Raw genomic sequence first — 27,266 nt, forward strand, 5'->3', positions numbered from 1 at the left:
TACTATAAAAAGACACCATGTTCACAGACCTGTACCCCTAGGGCTAATAATACATTATATGTTAATAAAAAAATAAAAAATTTAAAAAAAAAAAGACATCATCAGATAAAGGGCTTTCTAAGCGGAGGAATGGGAGCAGTAATTCCCAGGAGAAACTGGGCTGAGTCGGAAGGGGCAGTGACATACAAACAAAGACGAGGAGATTAGATTCATTAGAGGACCAGCTCTTGCACTCTATGTAGAATCACCTGGAAAGTTTATGATAAACACAGATTTCCAGGTCCCACGCCTAGAAAGTCCAGCTCAGTGGCCTCGGGGAGGGACCAAGGAATCAAAATATTCTACAAGCCTCAGAGGTCACCTTGGCCACCGTCCTTGGCTCACAGGCTGAGAATCGCTGCCACAGCATTCACTAGGCCCTTCTAGAAGGTTCTCTGCAGTCATGATTGAGTCAAGAGTTTAGTAAAAAGATGACAGAATAGCTCCTTTATGTTTTCATCTTATTTCTAAATTTATATGAAATTCCACAGGTTCTAACATAATACATGGAATTTTCCCTCCTAGGGAGTTAGCGGCTCAGAGCCCTGACAGACCCCGGGAATGTCGCAGCGAGAATGGAGTGAATGAGGATCAAGATCCCAGTTCTGAGAAACAATCCCACCTCCGCTCACTTCAGACGCACTTTCTCCTCCATACTTCTCTTCTTTAGGAACCAGGAATCCCTTCAGTTGGAAACACTATAAGGCAAGACTTGCCTATAGGCCAACAGTGATTCATAAAAATACTTTGTATGGCTCCTTTTTTCTAAAATTCGACATCCAAGTAATTTGGAACAAGTCAATTGACTGGGGGCACGGGGGGTCGGGGAGATCACTGTGGGCCCAATTTCAATAGCAAATGCTTCCTGGCCAGTTTATAAACTTTAGAAAACACTCCTGGCATACACAGAGGAGACATTACCCATTATTAGCACTTCCCCAGTGAACTCTGGAATGTGAAATGTAAAAATTTTAAACTGTAAGGAAGCTTTCAGTACTAAACTTTTGTGAAGCAGAATCAACAGATTTGGCACTTACTTGAGTTCCCCCCACCCAACAAAGAAGCTTGGGGCGGGGGAGGGGGAAGCTAAATAAAATATGGATTTCTAACCTGACATATTACAAGTTTCTTCTCGTCCTTAACATTTTGCTTTCTCTCACGGTTCCAAATTAGTATGAAATAGATTCCATTAAGGGATCAAAGAAACGGTGTCAGAGAAATCATCATTTCTCTTCTACTGTCATTAGCACCTGAGACAATGTTATTAAGAGAAGTCGTTTTCTAGAAGGCTCTGCATAGGACACTGCCAACCCTAGGGTTGAGATGAAAAGCTGTGACTCTCACCAGTCGCTCCCCGCTCCCCCCCACCTCCAAAAGAACTGTGAAGCCTGGGGCGGGGGCCAGGTCTGCAGACCTTCACTGAAGCTTCATTCCACCACCAGTAGGTGTGTGACCTAGGGCAAGCTTCGCCTCTCAGTCTTGGTGTGGTCAAATTCACAAAGCAAATGACAAGGGCAGTACCAGAAGCGCAGGGTTCTACTGGGAGTTGTGAGATGAGGCATGAGCTTGGCACCATCAACACTTCATTACCCTTGGTGCCTTTGGCTTAATCTCAAGTCAGCGTCTACACGTCCTGGGTATACAGCAGCCTGGGTTTTTCCCCTCTCTCCCTCCTCTTCTACCTGCTCACCTTTGCTTCTAGGATTTGCTTCTAGGATTTTAACATACTGCCTTATAAATGTGCACGGTTCTTGGACATAATGGCCTTACGTATGGGGGAAAATAGTGTATGAAGTGAAAAATCAAAAAGCTGATGGGAAGCATATTCCATTGGTCTACTGGATAGGAGCGGCGCCTGTGTTCTCTCTCTGAAGCTTAAAACGACACATGCTTTCACAAAGTTCCTTGGAGGGAGAAGGTCAACACGATGGCATGGTCAAGAGCAGAAGAGAGGCATGAGACGGGCAGCAAGGTAGAAACTCACATAGAACCGGGACACAGCATCCAAGGCCAAGAACTAGACCCACGCCCCCTCCTACCCCAGCTGCACGGTTACAGCACTCAGAGCTTTAGTTAACTCTTTCCTTAAATAAGGAACATATTAGCTGTCCTCTCTGTCTTGAAGGGAACAAGTGAGAGGGCATTTGTGAAAATACACTGAGAGCCACAACAAGGACGCTGAGCGCTGTGGATACTTTAAGGGAACACTGAACTCTAAGAGAGGAAGCAGGAAGTGAGGGCCGTGGGACAAAGTCTGAGTCTGGGAAGGGGCCCTGAAAGGCCGCCAGGATGGCAATGGAAAGCAGGTGTAGAGAAGGGGAAAGAATAGGCCCGTGTGGGATCAGAAGGAAGCTCAGGGATTAGTGGTGGACTGTGCTACCTGACCATCCTTCCCCAGGGCCAGCTGCCCACCTGTGATGCACACTTCCCAAAATTTTCTGCAGAAAACATGGCAGCAAAACCCTGCCATATTTATCGAAGAAATAAAAATCCAGAGTCCCATAAACCTTGGGCTGCCCTCCTTGGACTTGACCACACCCATGCCTTGGCCTCAGGAGACAGGCTTTAAGAAGAACTTCATTTCTTCTACCTGCATAAGACAAAAGTTCCGGGACAAAAGTGACATCTCAAAGAGAGCCTGATCTCACTTCTGGGACACTGAGAAAGCACAGTGGGCCAGAACAAGGGAACAAGTGAGAGAGCGAAGTTCAGGGAGAACAATTGTGGCCGAGGATCCGGGAGCATTTGGAATCTCTGAGTTCTGGACCCAGTGGTATCACTGGTCACCGACCTGTCTGCACCTCAGTTTCTCTGTCTGTAATGTATGGATACTGGGGATCAGCTGGCCCTTTCCTGTCCTCGTATGGCCGTAGGGCACCCAGGTGAAGATGGATAAAGGTCGTAACAGGGGAACAAAGCCCTGGAACAGAGAAAGAAAATCTGATGCCAAGAGAAAAGATGTACAGGTGAGAAAGAGAGACGGTGTCTGCTCCTTAGGGAGAGCAGAGGTTGTATCCTGGCCGGCCGGGCTTCTGGGAGGCACTCGGTGGTGCGGGGAGAAATGCCAGGACACAATTAGGCTGGGAAGCGAGGAGGACTACATCTCGTGCAAGCGCCTTGAGGTTTATCTTAGTCCCCAGCACAACTAACGCAAGGTGAATAACTGATGGAATTTGCTTGGCAAAGAGCAACATGAGACTTCAATAAAAAGTTACCAGGGCCCCCCAGTGATAAGCAACAAAGTCCCACATGGTTCAGTAGTGTGGAAGCACGTGCCTGATGATCTCGCTCAAGGGCTAACCAACTGAGGCCCTTGTCTTGCATGGAGGGAATAGCTCACCCCAACCTGTCACTCGAAAGATCGAGAATCTGAGGCCCAGACTGGGGAAGGGAGGTGCTGGAGCCCGTACTAGCAGGAACACACTTGGAATGTGGGTCTTACTACTTCCCAGAGGAGAGCAAGTCTGTAAGCCCAGATGTGAGAAACAAGATACCGTCTACTTCCAAAGCCAGGAAGCGTAAGAATGGTCGTGAGGACACGGAGGCGCTCTGCTGGGGAGGGACTGGTTCGGATCCCCTCCAAGGCCTCAAGGTCAAAGAACACGGGTTGTTGAAGAACGAAAGGCTGTGGTCAGACAGGCTGTGTGTTAGGGCTCTAACTGCTTTTCTGGAAAAAGCCATTGCTTAACTGTAACCTTTTCCAAAGGCCACGCTCTTGAATATTTTGTCACCAGGATTCACCAAGGTTCACCCCAAGAATCTCTGTATTAGGAAATACCACAGTGCAATTATTTTTTTCATGCCTCAATTCTTTGTTTAAACATCACGTTTCCTCCTTGGGGACAGCAGAAATTTATGTTGCTATTTATGTCTAAAATCATGTCACTTCTGCTAAATAAACAGATCCTTAAAAAAAAATTAGAAATTATGCATGGAAGGGCTCTCCAGGGTTATTCTTATAGACATCGCTTCCATGTAGTCAAATGGACCCAAGGCTAATAAGATATGCAGTAATTATAACACGTCTGGCCAAGGGACGTTCTTCCGTGTGTAAATATTTTATTGGAGCAGCAGCCAGCAAAGGCACCTGCAGAGCAAGTGTCGGTTCAGTGAGCTCTAGGGAATCTTAACCACTTCTCATTAATCAGCCTCCCTTACTTTCTCGACCTACAATGCTGTTTTCCAGAGCCCAAAAGCCACGAAAAAAATGAAGACATCCCTGAGCGATGGTCATTACCGCTATTTACGCTAAGAGGAAGCATTTTGGGGTCTCAAATGCAGGATGTATGATAATCAAAAAACTTACCTCGATGGCCTGCTAGGGCAGAAGCAACTAGTCTAAAGAGAAATCACACAAGTCACAGCCACCCTACTAAGCTGTTAAAAAGATAGTCCATTTTACCTCGTGCTCTGGGGTGGGAGATGACGTTACAGAACTAAGTGACCCTTTCCTAGAACCGTGACGGTCGCCTGGGATGGAGACGGGGCGTTCCCACTGAGTCGTCCCTGTTGGTATGTGCCAATAGTAGGTCCCAGCAATGTCGTTGATTCTCTTCCAGCCGGGCGGCAAATCTGGATCGGTCTGAAAGGAGTGATCACTCCATATATCTGCTGGGAAATGGAAAACAAGAGGGTTTTCTTAAAAGAGGAAACAATGACAGTGTTGCATTTTCGGCACTAGTAGTCTAGAGAGTTCCACAGGCAGGTATGCCCATAGCACTAACGAGAACTGAAGCCATCCTGCGGACCCGAAGTATGGTAAAGGGAACCATATGGAAAGAAATAAGGGAACTGGAAATGAAGACTGACCCTTGAGAATACAGACATAAAGAACCCATGACCTCATCATCTTCCAGCTTCAAGAACCCTGTGGGGCACCTGGGTAGCTCAGTGGGTTAAACTTCTGCCTACAGCTCAAGTCATGATCCCAGGGTCCTGGGATCGAGCCCCGCATCAGGCTCTCTGCTCAGCAGGGAGCCTGCTTCCCCCTCTCCCTTTGCCTCCCTCTCTGCCTACTTGTGATTTCTCTCCCTGTGTGTCAAATAAATAAATTCTTAAAAAAAAAAAAAAAAAAAAAAGAGAACCCTAGGAACCAGCTAAAGCTCCATTAGCCAAAATCAACTACCCAAGCAAAATTTGCAAGGTTACACACAAAATCCCCTGACTCCTCTATAAATCAGTAAGACTTACTGGTTGGCATCTTACACCATTCTCAGCAATGAGCATAACTTTCATTTTTTTTTTAAACTGCTTTCTGTAAACGAGTACTGTATTTATATCTTCCTTGGCTTCCACAACTCCTCCCATTTGACGGTAAACATCTACAAAGCAGCAATGTCTTTTGTAATGCTCTAGAATTCTAAATTGCACCCAGAAGATTCCTAAGGAAGGCAGACGGAGAAGCCTTGGAATTCAAGACTAGTAACATAAATACAGGAAGGAGGGTAGGTGTGGACGACAATAGAGAAGGGTGGGGATTGTGGCAAAATGGAAAGCAGGTGCAAATTCCAAGGTGTTCAAATTCAAAAAAATAATGTTTTAAACACTGTGGAGGCTTAGTTGGGGGGGGGGGAGAATAAAATACAGGTGCTGGGCAATCCCTGGCCTGTTTCAATATTTTATCAGTTTACTAAATACTTATGTGCTTTTCAGAATCTCATTTTGGCCTTTTTGAGTTGAATATGAGATGAATTGAAGAGAAAAGAGGAGAGGCAAAGAAGTAGAGGAGGAGGGGTGCCTGGGTGGCGCAGTGGTTTAAGCTACTGCCTTTGGCTCAGGTCATAATCTCAGGGTCCTTCGATGGAGCCCCACATCAGGCTCTCTGCACAGTGGGGAGCCTGCTTCCCCTGCTCTGTCTCTGCCTGCCTCTCTGCCTACTTGTGATCTCTGTCATATAAATAAACACAATCTTAAAAAAAAAAAAAAGAAGTAGCGGAGGAAACCCACAGAGACAGAGGCATGGTGGGGAAATCGCAGGCAGCTGTATCAACCTATGCACGTAGGGAGGAAAACTTAAGAAACCTGTGTTTCAATCTGGGGATCACTTTTTTCTATGGATCGGGCCCTTTTCCGGTGGGGCCGTGGGCAAGAGCAAGGGGCTCGTCTCAGTAATTCGAGAGAGAAGCACGTGGGCCTTGCTCTGCGCAAAGCTCCCTGCATCACGTGGGCAGCGCAAGGAGGGGAGAAGGAACCAAACAAAGAGGCTGATTAAGACTAAGGGCACAGATGTGCATTCATGCGCCTGTCTGGCATCCCAGCGTTCACGTTTCTCATTTAAATCTGCCGGAGGCCAATCTGCCACTCGTCTCAAATTATGATGGAAATTTCCCCTCCCCCGACAGGAAATTAAGCATAATTAAATAATTTCAACTTACCCCAAATTTTCAGAAACCACTTGAAACAAACATGCATACACAACTTTGTCCTGTCTCCTTTTTAGGGGGTTGTTTTGGCTTTTCGCATCTCAACGGGGGCAGGAAAAATAAAATACATGGGTGTCCGGATTAAGAGGGGGAAAATCCTACCAAGGGTATTTCCTTGTCCCATTCTAGTGGCTTATGGAGCCAAGCGTGGGACTTGAACGGACATAAAGAGGATGCTAGGTATCATTTCGATGGTTTTTGAGATCCAAGGGCCTGAGTTTTATACATTTATCCCAGTTGTCTCTACAGCTGGGATATGAGCATGTATCAGAATACGAAATCATGTCAGACCAACGACAGAAACCAAAATCTCTGCTGAGATTTTGCTGGAATAAAAATTAAAAGGGGATTTATTGTTGCTAAAAACTGATTAATAGTGACATGATTATGATGGAGAAAGTGAGGTCGGCACATCTACAATATTATTAACAGTTTCAGAAACATTTACAGAACCCCTTCTGCATCAGCCCACATTGGGTTTTAAGGGATATAAGCCTTGTGAGGGCAAAGAGACATTGTATCTGTCTGTACATCATCATATTCCCAATACCTAGCATGGCAAGTGTTCAGTGAGTTGGATGGATGGTGGACGGATGGAAGAATAAACAAGGAAGGAGGAATGAATGAATGAATGAATGAATGAATGAATGAAATCTTTGAATGATGGGACCTGGATCTTAGCAAAAGCAGAATTCTGAAGAAATCAGTTCTGTGCAGTTCCACAAAACAGAGCAATTTCACAACCCCCAGGAAAAGCAATGTCTACTTCTCCTTGATGGTGTATGTGAATTTCTTATGGATAAAAGGAAACGTAATATGAAAAACTGGAAAGAGTCCTGGGCTGGTGGCCAAGAGACTTTGAGTTGAGACTCTGGTTTTATTTATTTATTTTTAATTGATAGGTTCCACAGGGAATAGTAAGAATATGCCTTCAGTCTCATTACAGTTCATTCTGTTTAACCTAAATACCCGCCCTGTTTCCTTTGTTTTCCTACGTTAAATTGTGTACAGATTTAAATAAGTACGTTGGACCTTACTCAACAGGTTCGTGGTTTTCAACTGTTATCATCAAATTGGGAGTAAGACCGTGGTGCAGGCAGGCAGGATTCCAGGCCCTTCCAGACCCTTCTGACCACAACAGCACGATTTCTATTTGTTTCCAATACTGGTCTTGTATGTACAATTTTCCTTGAAAACAGGGATGAGGTTTATTATTATTGTTATTGTTTAAAATAAAGTTTGAAACCATAGCTAAAGCAAAAGTACAGTGAGGCCAAGACAGCTAAATCTTAAGAAGCCACTTCAAAATACTGCAAAGCCACTTAAAACAGCTGTCCTCATACGAGTACCACAGTGCATACGGCATGAAGAAGGGCCTGCAGACTCAATTGATACAGGAAAGATCTATAAACACCAGGTGGTAAAAGGAGAAAGTTCCAACCCCTTTTGATTCTCAGAAAACTACTTAGTGAAGCTTTGCTGACGGCCAAGGAGCTGAGGTTGCAGAAAGGAAATGATGTCTGATGGTCTCATTGCCCTTCTGATCTCAGAAGTTTCCTCAAATTGCGTTGTCTGTCATGCCCTGCTTCCTGACAGGTCTGCCCGGAGTTCTGAAGTCACAGTATTCTTAGTTTTCCGTGGGAATATCCTAAAGGACTTCCATCCTAGAGAATTCTTCTTTTTGGGTGAGCCACTGTGGAACAAGATCCAGTCAGCACTGGACGCAAATCATGTGATTTCACCCCAGTCACCCAACCTCAGGACTAGAACGCAGACCGATTCTGTTGGTGCAGAAGGGGGTTACTTAAGGAAAGACTACAGGAGAGTTAAAATGGAGAGCTCTCTAGAAAGCCTGGAGAGTATTTTTAAATACTCCAGTAAAACTAGACATGAGGGGACTCAGCAAAGACTCTGAATATAGTGTTGTGCCGTTGGCACAGCAGCCGAGTGTGAACTCAGTATGGGGCCTCGGTATTTCAGCTCCGCCACTGGTTGTCTGGAAAGATCTCCACCAAGTTACTCAATCTCTCTGGGCTTCAGAGCTTATCTGGAAAATGGGGGTCAAAACGGTATCTACCACATCACTGGGTATTGTGTAAAACACTCAGAAGAAAGGTTGACGTAGAATAGGCATATTTACCACATAAGTGTTCACCATTAGGGGTGCCTGGGAGGCTCAGGTATTTAAGTGTCCAACTCTTTGTTTTCGGCTCAGGTCATGATCTCGGGGGTGTGGGATCGAGCCCCATACTGGGCTCTGTGATCAGTGAGGAGTCTGCCTGAGATTCTCTCTTCCTCTCTCTCTCTCTGGCCTTCTCCCCCCCTAGCTCTTTCTCTCTCAAATAAGTATTTTTTAAAAATGTTCACTGTTATTGCTATTTTTCTTTAAAGATTATTTACTTATTTGACAGAGAGAGAGAACACGAGCAGCGGGAGTGGGAGAGGGAGAAGCAGGCTTCCCACCCAGAAGGGAGCCCGATGTGGGACTCAATCCCAGGACCCTGGGATCATGACCTGAGCTGAAGGCAGACACCTAAGGAATGAGCCACCCAGGTGCCCCTATTACTGCTATTATTATTAGATATCATCATAGGTCTCTGAAACCAACAATGTAATATATTAAGTTCATTAAACCCACCATAAAAAGTATTTTCTATGTCCAAAGAAAAATGCTCACGATGGAATTTATGGGATTATGTGATTATCATGGTTCAAAGAATAAAGATAAAAGAAGATAATCTGAAGGTGACTCTTTCTCTGGAGAAGAAAGTCCACCAGACTCCCTTAGGAGGACTGGGCTCTAAGGGCCAAAGGAGGTCAGGTCAGACCGGGTTCTAGATTCTACCTACTCTACCTTGCTGGGCTTCTCCCCTGGCTGGCCGTGGCTCTGCCAACACCTTCCTTTCTTCAAATGTCTGTCTGTCTCTCAATTAATGTGTAAGCAAAAAAACAAATATTTCATAATTTAAAAAGTAAAGACTCATGTCCCCTGTCATCTCCTTTAAAGCAGATTTGTGGGACACCCGCGTGGCTCAGTCAGTTAAGCTTCTGCCTTCGGCTAAGGTCATGATTTCGGGATTCTGGAACTGAGCCCAGAATCTGGCTCCCTGCTTAGCAGAGAGTCCGTTTCTCTCCTTCTGCTCCTCTATCCCGCTCATGCTCCCTCTCTCTCTCCCACCGAAATAAATGAATAAAATCTATCTATCTATCTATATATAAAGCAGATGTGCTCAACTTTTCCTAGGTTTCTCTCAAACACAAACCAACCCCAGAGGAATAAAGTTGCCTTGTTTTTGTCTGATTCCTGAGTATTTTCTCCCACTGTGGGTCTAGGGCCTTCATTACCAAAAAAAAAAAAAAAAAAAAAAAAAGTCCTTTACCCATAAAGTAAAGCACACCTTCACCTACACTACCACATTTAATGCTCACGCCAATACCAGCTAGAAGGCCAGGGAGGGACTATTAGCGAGCCAGAACAAGAATCCAGGCCCAAGGGCTATCAGCATTGCCAGAAGGTTCTAAGAGAGGGTAACAATATTGCCATTAACGAAAAAGGTAACAAGGGTCCTGACACTGACTGCAGGCCAAAGCACCCGGATCCTTTATTCCTTCTTTACCGCGGGAGCTCGTGGAGGGCCCACAGCTACCCTCTGAAGAACACAGTGATGTCGTCTCTGGGAGGACAGGTGTTTGGTTTAAAGCCAAGGGGAGAGACTATGTTCCCATGTTTACATGGATGGTACTTCTTCAGACACCTGACGGCTTGGGGGAATTGAGAACATGAATAAATAGTGGTGAAAACCAAAGAACACAATGGCTGGAAGTCTGGGGCTCTGAGACCAGCCTGAGGACCTGACCAACATCAGATACTAAAACAAGAGCACAGAGGACTGGCTCTGAGCCCTGAACCACCCCTGTGTCTAGGTCAGTCCACAGAAGGCCACTGCCAGTGTCGGCTTTCCATAGGATCCTCCTTTCTGGGACTCCCTCTGGCTTCTGTTTTCCGTCATCTGGGCAACAGCAGATCAGCAGCCCAACCCCATCAGGAGCCCGGGGATCAAATTCCAACCTTAGGCACACTGCGGACACTAGGATCCCAACTAGCTGTCCCGCTTGCCCTCCCTACAGGATCTTGCACCTACCAGGGGCTCCGATCTGTCATCACTGCATCTGACCGAAGGCACTGTCCAGGCTGACCAGATGGTTCAGCAGAAGGGTCTAAAAGCCAAGGGTGCCCTTTCAAAGTGGCTCTGTGGCCCTTTGTTGTTTGTGGTGTCATTCTGGAAGCAGGGCTTGGAAGTCAGAGTATAAAAATAGCAGGGCTGAGAGCCCCAGAAAGTCCCTCTGGTGCTAAGAGCCTCCTGGGCCAATACTTGATGTGGGAACAAGGAGCCCATCTGTGAGCCACAAAGACCCGCCCCTTCCAGCCACCTCAGGCGCCAGAGCTGTGGACCTGGCTGCACCTGGCCTCGTCTTCAACTTCATCTTCACAGGAACCCACTCCCCAATCTCCTTCTCCCTCCCCAGTGGAGCTGCATGAGAGGTAAGCCCACCTCCAATTATCCTCTCCCCTGTGCTAACTTGCAGGAACCCAAGGGTCAGATGAGAACAAATTAGCATCTAGCAGCAGCTGGAAATTTCCTCTGCTGCTCCAGAGGCCACAGGAAGGAGGAATGGATGAGCTGAGATTCTAAATTTGGCAAGGTCTGCAGTGCAGAACACAAAAGGCTTCCCTGGGGTCCTCAGAATGGCACTCACTCCCTTCCCTCCACATTTGCGTACCCAGCACTTTCAGTGTGCAAGGCATGGGGTGAGGAAAGAGGAGACAGAGTAATTCATCCAGCAAGTATGTCCCGTCTACTCTGTGCCAGGCATTGTTTTAGGGCAGGGGATACAGGGGGCATCAGATGGATCCATTCCTGCACCAGTGACCTGCGGCAGTGGTTCTCAAGCATCAGAGTCACTTGGAGAACCTTCTAGAAGCCATCACTTGGTACCACCCCAGAGTTTCTGGCTCAACGGGCCTCGGGTAGGGCCTAAAAATCTGCATTTCCAACAATTCCCAGGTGATGCTGAGTCCATGCTGCTGGTTTGGAGACCATGTTTTTAAGAACCATTGGCTTAAGAACCAAAAGATAGTGACTCTTTCCCATCAGACTCCATCTAACTACTGGCTCCACAAAATAAAAAGTGTGAATGTCTATTTATTTGGTCATTCACTCATCCACATATTCACTCACTTTTCAGATAGAGGGCCTCCTATAAATGCCAAGTACTATTCTAGAAGCTGGGCGTATGGTCACAAATCGATGTGTCCGGGGAAGGGTGTGGGCTCTCTGAACAAGGTGGTCTGGGAAGGTCTCTGAGGAGCCATGCATCCCTACACTACAAGGGGCTGGGTCTGTGAAGAGATGAGAGAACAGCATTCCCGGCAGCGGAAATGAAACTGTCACGTCATTACAACCCAAAAGTCACTCGAGCAAGGGCTGAATGGTCTAGAGGAAGATTCGAGGCTGCCAGAGCTAGGGATTTACCCCCCCATGCAAAGGAACTCTTGAAGGTCTTGTGTGATCCGTGTTTTTAAAACCAAAAGGGCGCGCCTGGTTGGCTCAGTAAGTTAAGCGTCTGACTCTTGGTTTTGGCTCAGGTCACAGTCTCAGGGTTGTGAGATCAAGCCCCACGTCAGGCTCCTTGCCCAGTGCTGAGTCTTAAGATTCTCTCTGTGATCCCGCTCAACCTCTCTCTTAAATAAACGAATACTCAAATCAAATCAAAAGAGTATACTGCACATTGCTGCCATTCTTGGAAAAGAAAAAACTGTTCCAAAGTCGTTGCTCCTAGCTCATCTCCTGGATAATATTATTCCTAAAGGAGCCACATGCTTTAATACAAACAACAGGTTTCCCTCACTATCTCAAAGTAGATGAAACCTTTCATCAGCCAACATGGCATAAAGCTAAGAAACAATTACCATTAATGTTTTTTTAAGATTTTTATTCATTTATTTGAGAGAGAGAGTACACAAGTAGGGGTCAGAGAGAGAGAGAGAGGGAGAAGCATACTCCCCGCTGAGCAGGGAGTCCCATACGGGACTCGATCCCAGGACCCTGAAGTCATGACCCGAGCCGAAGGCAGCTGCTTAACTGACTAAGCCACCCAGGCGCCCCTACCATTAATTTATATGGAAACATTTTTGAGGGTTCCTACACCCCAAAAAGCCACCTCTCTTAGGCTTTGCTGATACGTCAGGACACATCTTGCTAACAGAGGCACAAAATAAATCGAGACAAAGCACAGCACAGTTCAAAGCTATGGCCAGTTGATACTGAGATGCTGAGCATAGGTCCCCAGAAGGAGCTTAGTGGGGCCGCTCTCGCTGCTGGGGCTGCACGTTGTCCCTGTAACAGCTCAGTGCAAAACAAAGACTGAACACTTCTCCCCTTTTTAAATAAAAGTGAAAATCCTCCTTCTTTGGCTTAGCGCTGACAGGTACTAATGTAGGTGTTTTTGAAAAAGCAACGTGGCATAGCACAAACTTTGGAAAAATGGGTCTACCTGTATTTGACCTTGACTTCAAAACTCTTTTTGATGACCTGGTGGTCAGCTTCCTTTGGCTCTCTTCTTTCTCTCTCAACTCCTGAGTCCCTCTATTTTTTTTCTGGGCCCAGAACTTCCTTGTCAGGATAGAACAAGCAAGACTCTTGATTCCCTCCAGCTGCATCCACAAATTCCTGAGACAACAGCATAGAGCCAGGACCCTAGGCCTAGATCATTTATTACAGATTTGCTGAGGGTTCCCAGGCTGTCTTGGAATATGGTGTGAAACTGTCCTCAGCCAAAGAACCTGGAAAACAATGACTGTGGGAACAAGGGAACGAGCCCCTCGTGTCCCAAATCCGTGGGCTCTCAGAAGTCTGACCCACCCGTCTGCCAGACTAGGAGGTGGGCAAGGGAGAGAAAGCTCACCCCCAAATTTCAAGGCCTCTGCTACTTCTTGACACTTATTTGCAAGGCATATTTGGGACCCTGGAATGAAAACTATACATGGTACTCAGTTTGCACTTTTCTATGTGGCATTCTTTTAACAGTTACAATAAAATTCTTAACAATTTTAGGAGCATTCGCTTCCTTGTACTTTTTCTCTTATTTTTCCTTTAAAGTATTAATATGAAACTTTGGGCGCGTCCTTGAAATAGGAAGCTATTCGTAGCTGAGGATTTTTCTGTGAAAGATTCTTGAGTAAATATTCCAAGAACTCACTATTCAAACAGTCCTTAAATTTGGGCCTTGTAACATCACACGCTTTGTATATTTTTATCAGGTATTTTGATATAAGATCAACATGAAATTTCTTCATTTAAATTCCACGGAGACAGGGTCTTTGCTAAGTTTAGTTGACTAAAATTGGTTTAGGGCCAGGTTCCTATCACAGAGAGGCGCTCTGGAGTCAGCCAGCAGCCGTGACCCTGGGCTCCCACGCTGGCTCCCTGTGTGACTTGTGACAAAGGGCTTCATTACTAAGGGCCTGTCTGCTCCCCGTACAGAAGAACCGAGGCCAGCTCCTACTCCACAGGGCTGATGGGGAACAAAGTACCTAGCACAGAGTTGGGCACATAGTAATCACTCAGTGCATGCTGGTTCATAGCTCTTCACGGCTTCATTCAAACATGGCTTTTGGGCATCAATGGCAGTTCATTTAAAAATGAACTAAGATCTCCAAGTTTATAGCGGCCAATAGATCAAGACAACTAGATGATTGTACCTGCCACCGACACGTCAATTCAGAAGCAGCGTATGGAAAACACACTGGTTTGAGCACGTGGCACCGCTTTAATTAGAAAGGGCTGTTTTACATTATGTAGGGAACCATTAAAGAAGCAGAAATGAAATAGTTTCATAGTTCTATAAAATCACTAATAGAGACCATTACCCCACAACCCAAACACAATACATGAGTCAGGGACTGTGCAAAGACAAACTTAAGGGGCGCCTGGGTGGCTCAGTTGTTGAATGTCTGCCTTCGGCTCACGTCATGACCCCTGGATCTTGGGATGGAGCCCCACATCAGGGTCCCTGTTCAGTGGACAGCCTGCTTCTTCCTCTCCCTCTGCCGCTCCCTCTGCTCGAGCTTGCACTCACTCTCTCTCTCTCTCTCTCAAATAAAGAAAATCTTTAAAAAAAAATTTTTTTAAGGAAAAATTTAAAGACCAAAAGGCATAAGATGCAAGTGGCTGCAAGTTTTCTGGAAGAAAAACTGGTATTTGTAAATATCCACTCACCTGTACAAACCTACATATAATGAAGGTTAATCGTAGGACTTGGCTAAAAATTATTTTAAATAGCATCATCAAAAAAGGCGGGGGCACACCCGAGTAGCTCAGTCATTAAGCATCTGCCTTCGGCTTAGGTCATGATTCCAGGGTCCTGGGATTGAATCGCGCTCCCTGCTCAGCAGGAAGCCTGCTTCTCCCTCTCCCCCTGCCTGTGTTCTCTCTCTCGCTGTGTCTCTCTCTGTCGAATAAATAAATAAACTCTTTAAAAAATAAAAAACATAAATAAATATCATCATCAGTTCTCATTCTAAATACCCAAATGCACAATAAAACATGTACTTCCCTACCAGTTATGGAATCAGATATTAAAATCTTAAAGTGATATGGAATATAACTGAAGAACACGATTTCCTCTTAATGTGTGCGCAAAGTACAAAGTAGCACAATTTTACAAACAACTCTGAGAAACCACAGGCTTAATGGGCCCACGAAAAAAAGACCTTAAAAATAAAAACTTAAGACTTGAGCAGAGGCTCATATTTACTTCATATTTTCTTCATATTTTACTTTACTATAGAAAGCTATAGACCATTTCAGTAACCTCAATTTTACTTTTCTAAGGAGAGCTGGGAAAAATGTGTATTGAAACAACAAATCTCCAAAATCCAAAAGTCTACTCATAATAATGAATGGAGAATGAATGCAAGAGGCATGCTCTTGAAATCAGTATTTTTAAAAATAATTTTATTTATTTTTTAATTTCTAAAAGCTTTTTTTTTTTTTAAAGTAATCTCTAGACCCAACGTGGGGCTCAAACCCACGACCCTGACATCAAGAGTCACATGCTCTTCCAACTAGGCCAGCCAGGTGCCCCAATTTTTTGATAATTTTAAAAAGTAAAGATTACAACATAGTTCTATAAAATCACTAATAGAGAGCTATCGGTCCTCTCTCCAGTTGTCTGAGTGTACCACTCACTGACTAAATAGCAGGAATATATCTTATTCAATACCAGATGGGATTAGTACCTTTGGCCAGATCAACAAATCAGACCTGATGCCCTTTGCTTTGATGTTTGGGTATTCAGTGCCTAATTCTAAACACAGTGTTCTAGAAAGATCTATGATTATATGGAAATTAAGCAAAGGGTAACTGCACAACATTATTCAGAGAATGTGTCCAGCCGCCATAGCCTCGGTCAACCCAACCACATAACTTCCTTCCTTATTTGATTATTATTTCACAGTGAGCATTGGAGAAAGGAAGACAAAATGCCACAGCAGGCATGAATCTTTCTTTGGCTTCCAAACAATCAGACGGACAGAATTACTACTGGCACCATACTCTTTCAAGGTAGACAACTTTGAAACTGTATTAAATAGAGCCAATTTTTCTCCCATTATTTTGTCAGGGTCTTCAAAGAACCTCCTCAGGCAGACACACAGTAGCAAGAGGACAATGTGGAAATGATTCCAGGGGTCGCCTTACCAACTTCAAGGTCATTATTACTCTAAATGATGGTATACTAGGACTTGACTTCTCATCTGTGTTACCTATTAGAACAAAAGATGATTACTGAGAAGCTAGGAAATAGAGTATTCTCCAACAAACTACAATGTGATCTTTTATCAGCACATTCAAAGAGTATGGAGAATGTATGCTAGTTTTTCCAAAATCAGTCTATCTGTGGGAGACACAGAACAGTATTCCCATAGATTAACTGGATATATTTTGTTTCTGATACACAAACAAAAAATTGATTTCTAGAGCATTATAGGACTTTTGAAGTGCTATAACTTTTCCACACTCATTCGATACCACAGAATTCTGCAACACAGGTAGAAGAGATCTTATTCCTATGTTACAGGTGAAGAAAGATATTTCAGCCACGTGAACTAACTTGATGATGGTGGGAAACTTCACTGACTATGGAGAAATCTCTGTGTAATTCTGTTTGGGAACCATCCTATTTGTTAAGTGCATTTTTAAAGGTTAAGTACCCTTAAAAATAACAGCATGTGGTGCCTAGGTGGTTTGTTCAGTTAAGTGTCCAACTCTTGATGTCACTTCACATCATGATCTCAGAGTCATGAGTTCAAGTCCCATGTCGGGTACTAGGCATGAAGCCTGCTTAAGATTCTCTCTCTCTCTCTCCCTCTACCCCTCATAGAAAAAAATATATTAGCACAGCTGAACTAATCTGCTCCATCTGCCAGAGTGGTTATCGGACAAACTTTAATATTTGATAGAAAATAGGATTTCTAGACTACAGATGGGATAGAAGAATTCAGAGAAAAATGTTTTCCTGAGATTACCTTTTAAAAACACAATTAAAAGGATCAGGGTAAAAGCTATTTTTTATTACTCCTTGAGATATTTATTTTCCACCTCAACCAAAAAAGAATTTAAAGCAGTTTTGTGTATAAAGGATATAAATACATTTCAACCAATAAAATAACATGAGAGAGAGCCATGGAGTTAAGAAGAAATTTAATTTCTTGCCCCCCAAATTTACAAAGTTTTAGTTATCTAATAAATGCAGTTTATCAAAAAGAAACTTTTTCCTAAGCATCAAATCTTAGCAAGCTGGAAAAAGCACTGGAAGTAAGAAGGCAATAAACTGATAATAAAGGTTTTACATTGCATCTCAGTGGTCTTATTTTGTAATTTTTGTTCTAAATTGTAATTATGCTGTACAGTAGGTTATTAAATGTAAACATTTTTAAAAAAATAATAAAGTTAACTGGGCAAACCATTCTGTATGATTCTTTTTGCCTATGAGAAGCGTGATGTTGGGGAGGGGGGTCTCATAAATGAGACACCTGCAGGAGACACTGAAAGTTCTTCGTCAATATCCAGTGTCTTCTTCCAAGCAAAAGAAACTTATGACTGGACACCTGGCCCCTCAGAATGCAGAATACATTTCCCAGCCTCCCCTGCAGCTCCCTGTGACCAGAGAGATAACATTCTAATCACTAGGGAGGAAGTACAAGAACTATATGGCAGTTTTCAAGAACATTCCTTATAGAATGGCTGGCAGGCACGTGTCTTCTCCCTGTTTGGAAGAGATACAGTGCCTTGAACCACGGGGAAGCAGGTTACACCCTTGGGATAGTGCAGCAGTACAGCCAAGGAATTTGGGTTCCTGGGGTCGGTGAATTGCTACTGTCAGGCTTCTACATGAAAGGAAAATCAATTTTTTTTTGTAATAAGCCACTGTTATTTTAGAGTCTTGCATTACTAGCAGGTGAAATTGATCCTGACTCGTTTATACGATGGTGGGAAACTGAATTAGCACCTAGGAAAGAAACAGCTTCTAATGGGTTAGCTTTGGAATCTCATATTCAAACCAAAACCTACAAGGATCTTAATGGTAGGGTTAAGAAACCGAGGTTCCTAACTCCTAAGCTCCCAAATTCTTTCTAAAACAGCATATTGTTAAAACGTAACTTCATCTGTTATCACTCATTCATTTTCTATCACCCGCCAAGCCAAGCATCTTAATCTCATCTCTCTCTCTTTTTTTAAAAGATTTTATTTATTTATTTGAGAGAGAGGCAGTGAGAGAGAGCATGAGTGAGGAGAAGGTCAGAGAGAGAAGCAGACTCCCCCGTGGAGCTGAGAGCCCGATGCGGAACTCGATCTCAGGACTCCGGGATCATGACCTGAGCCGAAGGCAGTTGTCCAACCAATTGAGCCACCCAGGCGTTCCTCATCTCTGACTCTTGTCAAAGACACCAAATGCTGGGGTGCCTGGGTGGTTCAGTAGGTTAAGCGTCTGACTCTTGATTTCGGCTCAGGTCATGATCTCAGGGTCCTGGGATTGAGCCCTGCGTCAAGCTCTACACTCAGTGGAGAATCTGCTTGAGGATTCTCCTTCTCCTTCTGCCCCTCTCCCTGCTGATGCTTGCTCTCTCCCTCTCTCTCTCTCAAATCAATCAATCAATCAAAAAAAAAAAAAAAGGCACAAATTGTATTGGGCCTAGTTTTTTACAAACCTCAAAAAATATCTACCAGGATGCAATCAACCACAAGCAACATGAAGCCATTTGTTCAATTCAAGGCTTGAATTCTTTGATCTATACCGTGTTCCTCTCCCCATCCCTCCAAATCTAGGTCAGGAGAGAAAAGCAAAGATTCTCCAGTGGAAAACAAAATGACAAAACCAATCAGTGGCTCCACACCTGTGTGACAGCTTCGTTCTTCTTTTCTGGCAATGAAAGAGTGGTGACATACAGAGCTCTGGGTTTTTCAGAGATGCTGAGGATACTGAAAAGAGGCAGGGCTATTTGTGTGATCCCATCTGCCAAGGATGCACGTGTAGAAAGTGTTATTTGTTTATGTGTCTCAAAATAGAACCTAGCATAAGACAATATTAGGTAATCGAGCCAAAATCCCAGGAAAGGACAAGTAAATGGAATGATTATTCTTAAAAATCTCAAACAATCAAGAAGGGCTCAAAGTTTAGAAGCACTTCCCATCTGTAAAGATTAGGATAAAGAACTATTTGGTATTTAAATTGTGGGCTCCCAAAAGCAAGAAATTGCAGAAACAGTGTCCTAGAGATGCTGTCAGTGACAGATTAAGCAGATCAAAGTGACTTAAAGCAAAGGTCAGTCCTGTTCCTCTTCTGATCTTAATCAACCAAAGTATCACGAGTATGTCTCTCACACAGTAGGTGTGCAATGTAAGTTTCCTGGAGGTAACTGAATGTGGTTGGGAGTGGCTCCCTTTTTGCATAGCTCATCCTGTGAAACTTAGAAGCTACCTGGGATGCCTGGGTGGCTCAGTCAGTTAAGCACATCTGCCTTGTGCTGAAATCATGATCTCAGGGTCCCAGGCTCAAGCCCTGCTTCAGGCTTTCCTGCTCAGGAGGGAGTCTGCTTCTCCCTCTCCCCCTCCCCCTCTACTCGTGCTCTCTCTCAAATGAATAAATAAAGTCTTCTTTTTTTAAAAAAAGAAGCTACCTAGGTAATATCTATATGAATGACAACTACAGGAAAGAGGAGGACAAAGGAGAGGAAGGAAAGGAGGAGGGTGGGAGCCTATGTGCCACTAAGCATCCTGTCTGCTGAGTCTCAATTGGGTTCTACTTTGTATGACATCCAAAAAAGAACAGAATAACTGTTAGCTAGTTTTTATTCACTCACAAAGGCACCAGTTAACCCACTAGGCCTCAAGGTTCAGCCAACAGGTTAAAATTATTTTCCTCCCAGAAAAATGTTCTTGAAGCATTAAAAGTTCTCATCTGCAGGCTGTCCGGGAAGGATTCCAAATTTATATGCAACAGAAATAGGATTTTTTTTCTTTTTTGTCTCAAATTCTAAGCTCTCACTTGGGAAACTCTGATCTTTTGTTCTGGGTTAGCTCCATTACTAGGTCTGTTGGTAGTGTCCATTTGTAAAGGTCTATCCAGTCTCGAATTCTGGTATGTTCTATGCATCTTTCCCCTCAGCTTTCCCCACTACTTTCCCTCTGCAAAAAATGACAGAACCTAAAGGCTATTAAGAGCACACAGATGATGCTTAGATCTCAGAAGTGGGTAGAGAAGAACATTCCTTGCAAGCAGACGAATCCAACGCTGTGTCGAAGTCTTCCTTGTTGCAAAACAGGCAGATGTCACTGCGGTAAGTGTCGGACTCTGTGGAGATCTTCAGCCTGGAGAGCTGTTTGTGCTCCTTCCTTGTAGAAACAAACTCTGTGAGCTTTCCTTTGTTGCAGACACGCTTGGATAAATGTACTGAGAGCACCGACCCCTCCCTTTAGACATTATAGTGGGAAGTTCCTAACCACAGAGTCAGGAGCCCAGAAAAGGTGAATGAAAGATAATGCCGGTGTTTTGGGTTTGTTTTTTGTTTTTCTGAAATTCCCTTTGGAGAAACCAACAGTATAAATTACTTTAAAAAGTAAAAGCACACTTTCTGTGTAAATTTCCGATGGGATTTTTCTTTCAGGGTAATAACTTTTTTCCTTCCATTTTGTGTGTCAATGACTAATTCATTTAAAAAACAGATTACACTCTATTGATGGAGCAAGACTTGTAAATAAAGATTATACTTGGACTTGGCCCCGATTTCAAACCGGTCACCCTAGGAAGACTTGGCCTCTTTCACGGATACTGGGTCTGTTTGAGAAACACATGTGTGACAGTTGAATTGGTTAGCTACCCCTAAAAAAAAAATAATAAGCCATAACTTGATCCACTCTACTGGTCAAAAGGATCTGATTCAACAAATAACTGTAATCCTACATTTTTCACTGGACAAAATTATATAAAACTATATCCATCAATAAAAATACGTTCTTTCGCAAGTAAATAATATATATCCTATGAGCCAGCAATACTAAGAGTTTTGTTCCCACATTCTCTCTCACACAGTCCCACCGGAAGATGTGTGTGAGGATATTCCCTGTGGGACTAACTGTAGTGTTGGGGACACAGAGGCAAGCTAGGAGCTTATCTCTCTATGAGAGGAGAGGGGAGATGTGTTGGGAGTCACACCACAGGCCATGTGGCACCATGTGGCAGTTAGAAACTAGGCATTAGCTGTACACACAGTCCTATAGATAGACCTTTTAAAACACAGTGCATGAAAAAAATACCCTTTAAAAATTACAAACACACACACAAAACAAGGTCACAAATATATTTTTGAACAAAGAGTTACCCATTAAATGCATTAGATGATTGCCTATGGGTGGAGAAGGGGAGGGAGGTAAGGGAATAAGAGGGAGTACATAAGGGAGCACATAAAACAAGAGCAACATTTTGTATGCACCAGTGATGAAAGTACATTGTGAAGCAGGGCATACGATTAGTTCAACTATCTGCAACCGAGATCCAAAATAAACTCATGTTTTTACATTTGCGTATTTTTCCTAAAGGATAAAAACACTAATGAAAAATTACCAAAGAGACAGACATCGCTTTGGTAGCCACAGAAGTGATGTAGGGCTCTGAAAAACCCAAAGTTGTAGAGCCAAGCTGGTCCAATATGGCAGCCACTGGCCCCATGGGCAAATGAGCACATGCAGTGTCGCTTGTCTTAAGGGAGGTGTGCTGCTAGTGAAAAACACACACTTGGGGTGGACAACTTAGTGTAATAATAGAAAAAGAAATATTTTTAAAAGATTTTATCTATTTGAGAGAGAGAGAAAGGGGAGAGAGAGGGGAGGGCGTAAGTAGGGGAAAGGGGCAGAGGGAGAGGGAGAAGCAGGCTCTCTGTTGAGCAGGGAGCCTGATATGGGGCTCAAACCCAGGACCCCGGGGATTATGAACTGAGCCGAAGGCAGACACTTACCGACTAAGCCACCTAGGTGCCCCTAGAAAAGACTTAATTATAATTTTTGTACAGGTTCTATGTTGAAATGAGAGTACCTAAAATATATTGGGTTAAATAAAATCCACAATTAAAATTAATTCCACTTGTTTCTTTTTACCGATTGTGGCTATTAGAATATTTAATATCACATATCTGCCTCACACTGTATTTCTGATGGACACACTGGTCTAGAGGTTTCCAGTGAGTCAGGGGGTCAAGAGGGAACCTTTTTGTAAAAATTCCTTTGGAACCTCCATTTGGGAGGTCCTGAAAAACAAAACCCACAAACATAAATGTGGCTCCCTGCCTGGAAGGATATAAGAATGGTTCAGGATTAAATATTACAATTCTAGATCTGGAATTGCCAACCATCAGAAGCACCTACCACCTTCCATTGTTCCTGCCTTAAAAACTTCCCTCAGATAAATGTTGCTCTTCAGGAATTCAAGTCTGGTCCTTGCAACCTGACTAAAGGTAAACTTCTACTGTAGCTCATGGTGAAGTAATTTAAAATAAAATAACTGGAAAAATATGATATAATTTATCAACAGAGATACACAAATGTATGATTTCCATATCCGCTACCGAGAGGTACTTCCAAAATCAAAATGGCGCTAACAATTTAGGGATTATGTATTCATTGTAATTACCCCTTTCTTGCTTATTCTCTGTCACATGTGGTCCTTTGTCACAGGTAGACTATTTTTCCTACACTCTTTTGTATGGACCAGCTGCCACCTATTGAAGCCCCTTTATGACGAGACTTCAAATGTCCGTTTTTCTGCCGCCAGCACTGAGGAGAGTGCCTCGCGCATATGGATGGTCACCCGCGGTGCGTCAAATTAACCGGAAGTGCTTCTAGAGAGGCGGACTGAGGTGTCTGAGGAGGAACGCAGTCAGCTAGGTCACTCTCTCATGATGGTCGAAGACAATTTTTGTTAAGGACCAAAGGCTCAGCCGTGTTCCCAGGTTCCACCCCCAGCAGCACCCGCGTGAATACGTCACTGCGCTGCTAGCCCCCGGCCGGCCGCTCTTGGAAACACTCTGCGCCTCAGTTCATTTCCTCCTTCCAAGAACCCTACAAGGTTGGGTTCTCTTACTCCAGTCCGTAGAGGATGCAGAGAGAGAGAAGCAACGGGCTCGTGGTCCCGACAAGTAACGGTAGAACTGAGCGTCCCAGCAGGCAGGCGCCACCCCAGAATCCGTGCTCCCACGCACGTGTCAGTAGTTCAACAGAACTACCCATTTCAGGACTGGATCCAGAACCGTCCGAGGCGCTCAGGTTCATGGCCTGCTTTTCCACCTCCTCAGCGCTGCTTCCGGCTAAGCTCTCAAGAGCCTCACCCGGATTTGAAAGGGGTTCACGATCAGTGACTAGGCCTACAGCGCTCCCTCTGACCCTACCACAGCTAGTAATCTCCCAGAGACACCAATCCAGCCACTCCCTGCCCCTCATCCCAAAGTAAGTAGACTTCCCTCAGCTGTGCACCCAAACCCCTCTTCAATGGCGCCTGCCCCCCTTTACCACCTCACTCCCTTATGGCCCTTCTAGTCCAGGCCAACCACACACTCACACCACCCAGTCCTGCAACCCCCTGCCTCGCTTAGGCTGTTTCCCTGGACTGGAAACTCCTCCTTCTCTCCTGCCCTCAAGCTAAAACTTCAAAGGTTGCTCCCTCCATGAAATTTTCCCTAATCGCCCATTTTTAAAAAATTAACCTGTTCTTCCCTGTACTACCTCCTTTTAGATACAAATTAGTTAGGGCATTTTTTTACCCCCCTTTTAGTATAACTATTTCCAATATGAGGTATCCATCTCCCTCAGCTCCTCACGACCAGGGTCAAGGATTGCTGCGTATGTGTTGGGAGCCATAATGGATGCCGTTGAGAGACGAAGATGAATGGGAGGGAGGAAGCCACATTCCACAAGGCCCACTAAGTACCACCATACTCCTAAGTTCTGAATTTCTTACACAGGCAACAAAATACTATCAAAAGTTCTGAGCAGGGACTGTGTGTGTTTGGGGAATATTATTACTGACAAGATAGAAAACAGATGAAATGAATTGCATTAGGGTAAAAATTGTGTATCATAACACATGTTCAAAAATGACATGTCAGTAATAGAAGTGAAACTATTAAGCCAAAATAACACATAATTACAAATTCTCCATCCCCATTCAATGTTGCTATCAACATAAATCAGTGATTAAAAACCCAGTCACTGGCCATTTGAAAGGCTCCTTCCTCCCAGCGTGTAACTGTTGTCATGACAACTGACTTCCGGCCATATCTCTATCAAGCTTACGTTTAAAAGGAGAGGATGAGGATCAGTCGGGTTAAATAAAGGATACACTGGCCAGTGTCGGAATATAAGAAAACATCTTTCAACCCAAGGTTACCCAATATAATCTCCTGAAATCCCCATTAAGTATTAGAAGCAGGCTGAGCTTTTTTAATCAATAAGATTCTGCTTTAGCATCTCTATTCTGTGCATATCATGACAACAGGTACTGAAGTTCAACACACCAGCCCCGTAATTAGTGAGGGATTTTTCAAAACATATTCTGCCCTTACAATTACTGACATCATCCTAAATCTTCTTAGGTTAGAAGCTGCCCATCTTTCTCCGGTGTCATCCCTTCTGAAGGACGGACTCTCATTAGGAACTGATCCTTTGCTACCAAGGAGGTGGGAAGGGGCGGGGGGCGGTGAGGTGGCGGTCCATTCCCTCTTCCGCCCTTATGAATTACAAAAATGATGAACATCTCAGATGACTATACAGATGCATTTGAAAATTCTGTGAGAATCGTAATTCTTTGTAAATAAGAGCCACAAATGAAAGAACACTGAAAGTTTAGAAACTGCCACCCATCCCCACTTTTTTTTTTTTTCTTGTGTCAAAGGCATTTAAATTAACTGCATTTGGGTTTTTGTTTATTTGCTTGTTTGGAGACTGAAGATCACCTCCCGCATCCATTCACCTTGTTTCAGGACGGGTCCTGTCAGTGGGACCTGCGTGCCTCAAGACCAAAGGCTAGACTCAAGTGGTTCACACCAGGGACAGTTCCTACCCCTAGGGGCATTTGGAAATATCTGGAAGTGTCTACAGCTCTGAGGATGGCTACAGGGCACCATCCGGCCAGGAGCCACGGATGCTAAACGCCACGTCATGTGTAAGGCTTGAGCCGGAATGAAGCATCTTGATTTTCCTGGGACCCTGCTGGCTTTACCACTCCTAGTGCCAGGCCAGCTGTCACCTTAAGTCCGACACAAATGACGGATCGTTTCTGCCAAACACTGAAGAGTTTTTTTCTCATGGACAGGACAAATACATTTGCCCCTCTGTCATCTAAAAATTCCCTGTGGTTCCATAACTCTTTAGTCCCTTCTGACTGTGCTGTTTATTTATGGCTGTGACCTCAAGAGGGAAAGCAATTTTCCGCATACGTACTTGGAACTTAAATGTTCCTAGCATGGGGGAGCCCTCCAGCCGGGTTTTGCGAGAATAACTCCTAAGTCAAGGCTAGGAAATGTCTTCTTGTTGCTCGATATATTTGTATTGACTGAGGAACTCCCACAAAATCTAGAAATGAGGGTCTATTAACACTATTCTTCCTTCTGAGACTCAAATTCCAGGAGGAAGGCCACATTTTAAATCTAAAATTCACACCACGTTTTGAGAAACAGACCAGTGGCTTTTTGAACCTGCCTTCTTTCTTTGGTTTCCAACCCCAATTTTTTTTTTTTACAAGTGATTTTACTCAATTTCTCTAAAGCTAAGAAAGCATTTTATACCACCAACGAGTATAAAAACTAGATTCTCTACTTACTCGTTCAGATAGAGGCAATAATTGGAGTGAGACTCTCTAAGGATCACATCATACATCTTTATGCAGAAATAGCAGGAACTTTCTGGGGGAAAACGGTTAAGTCAGCTGCTTTCATTCTCTTTAAATCTCCCCATCCTGAGGCTATTAGACAACACAGCCGCTCATGGATTCTGTGACATTTTTCCTAGAAATACTTTCCTTATATGGTCATCAAAGGAGTTGCTGGTTTCTGTTTAGTAATGGTATTCTGGAGGCCTAAAGAACCTAATACCCCTAATTTAATACTAGCCAACGTTTTAAGAGCAAGGGAAGAAAGTTTATCACATAACCAACCACTCCCTCTGACACGTTTTGGTTCTTAACCGGACACCAAGTGGCAGATGTTTTGCTTTAACATTAAACTAATAAAACTATTTCCCCCAAATTCTTAGTCTAGATTTAAATCATTGACTTAGATGTGAAAAGGGTAGAGCGCATAGCAAATCCAGTCATATTCCCCTACAGGCTTTTGTTTAACTTCAGTGCATCTTCTTAGGGGCCGAGCAGTTTAGGGGAACAATGACCAACAACAAACAAAAAGATAACACCTGGTTTCAATCTCTAAAGCTGAACAAAACGCCCCAAAATTAAATTTTAGAATTACAAAGCAGATAAATCGTAGACTATTTTAACATGCTTGCTTTGTAAAGGACTCACCCAAATAATCCTTTCAAATGTTTTCTCATGTAGTGACTTTGTCCAATTTTAAACATTTCTAAGCCTCTAATTTTCAGAAACTCCTAAATACTAAAACAAAAGGGTCTAGAATAAGCCTATGGTAGAATAATTCTGTGGTACAGAAATTATCTTGAGCTGAAGGTGTCTGAGTTCCTGAAATCCCTTACCTGCCTAAAAGGAGACCCTCCCAAAAGAACTCAGTTGTCATAAATCACCTCCTCCGGGGAGCAACTCTAATCTATTCTGGGAAATGAGCAGTCAATGCCCAAACACAAGTCACCAAACTATCACATCTCCTATCCTCTTAAGAGCTCACTTAGTTAAAAAAAAAAAAAAAAAATCATCTGCTTTTTCATAGTGACTTTCCTCCCACAACCCTCTAAAAAGTCATGTGCTCTCCTAGAAGTGCCCTCTGCTCCTCCCATCTCTTATTAATAGTGAATGTAAGTCCTAAATTCTAACAGCCTCCCTGAGTCACATTTCCTCAAGAACTCTCATGCCTAAGTACATAATTAAATCTGGGTTTCTTCCTCTTGCTAATCTGGCTTAGGTCAGTTTAATTTGCAGTCCCCCATCACAGAACCTGAAAGAATAGAAGAAAAGCTTTTCCTCTCTGGAAATCAAGGCACTCTGTCATTTATTCATTCTTTCATTAATCTA

The 27,266-nt window shown here is 43.7% G+C and overlaps 1 protein-coding gene across 12 annotated transcripts in view; it reads right to left on the reverse strand.

The window, feature by feature from the left end:
* APBB2 (amyloid beta precursor protein binding family B member 2) overlaps positions 1–27,266 on the reverse strand; it is a 369,643-nt gene that overhangs the window by 109,992 nt on the left and 232,385 nt on the right. For 9 of the 12 annotated variants that reach the window (XM_032334144.1, XM_032334149.1, XM_032334146.1 and 6 more), the window contains one exon: positions 4,442–4,650. In XM_032334144.1, the coding sequence (XP_032190035.1) occupies positions 4,442–4,650 (209 nt within the window). The remainder of the gene's footprint in view (positions 1–4,441; positions 4,651–27,266) is intronic. The other 3 variants (XM_032334145.1, XM_032334154.1, XM_032334152.1) reach the window with 1 other exon arrangement.

This window comes from Mustela erminea, chromosome 2, assembly GCF_009829155.1.
Source record: "Mustela erminea isolate mMusErm1 chromosome 2, mMusErm1.Pri, whole genome shotgun sequence".
Classification (NCBI taxonomy): Eukaryota; Metazoa; Chordata; class Mammalia; order Carnivora; family Mustelidae; genus Mustela; species Mustela erminea.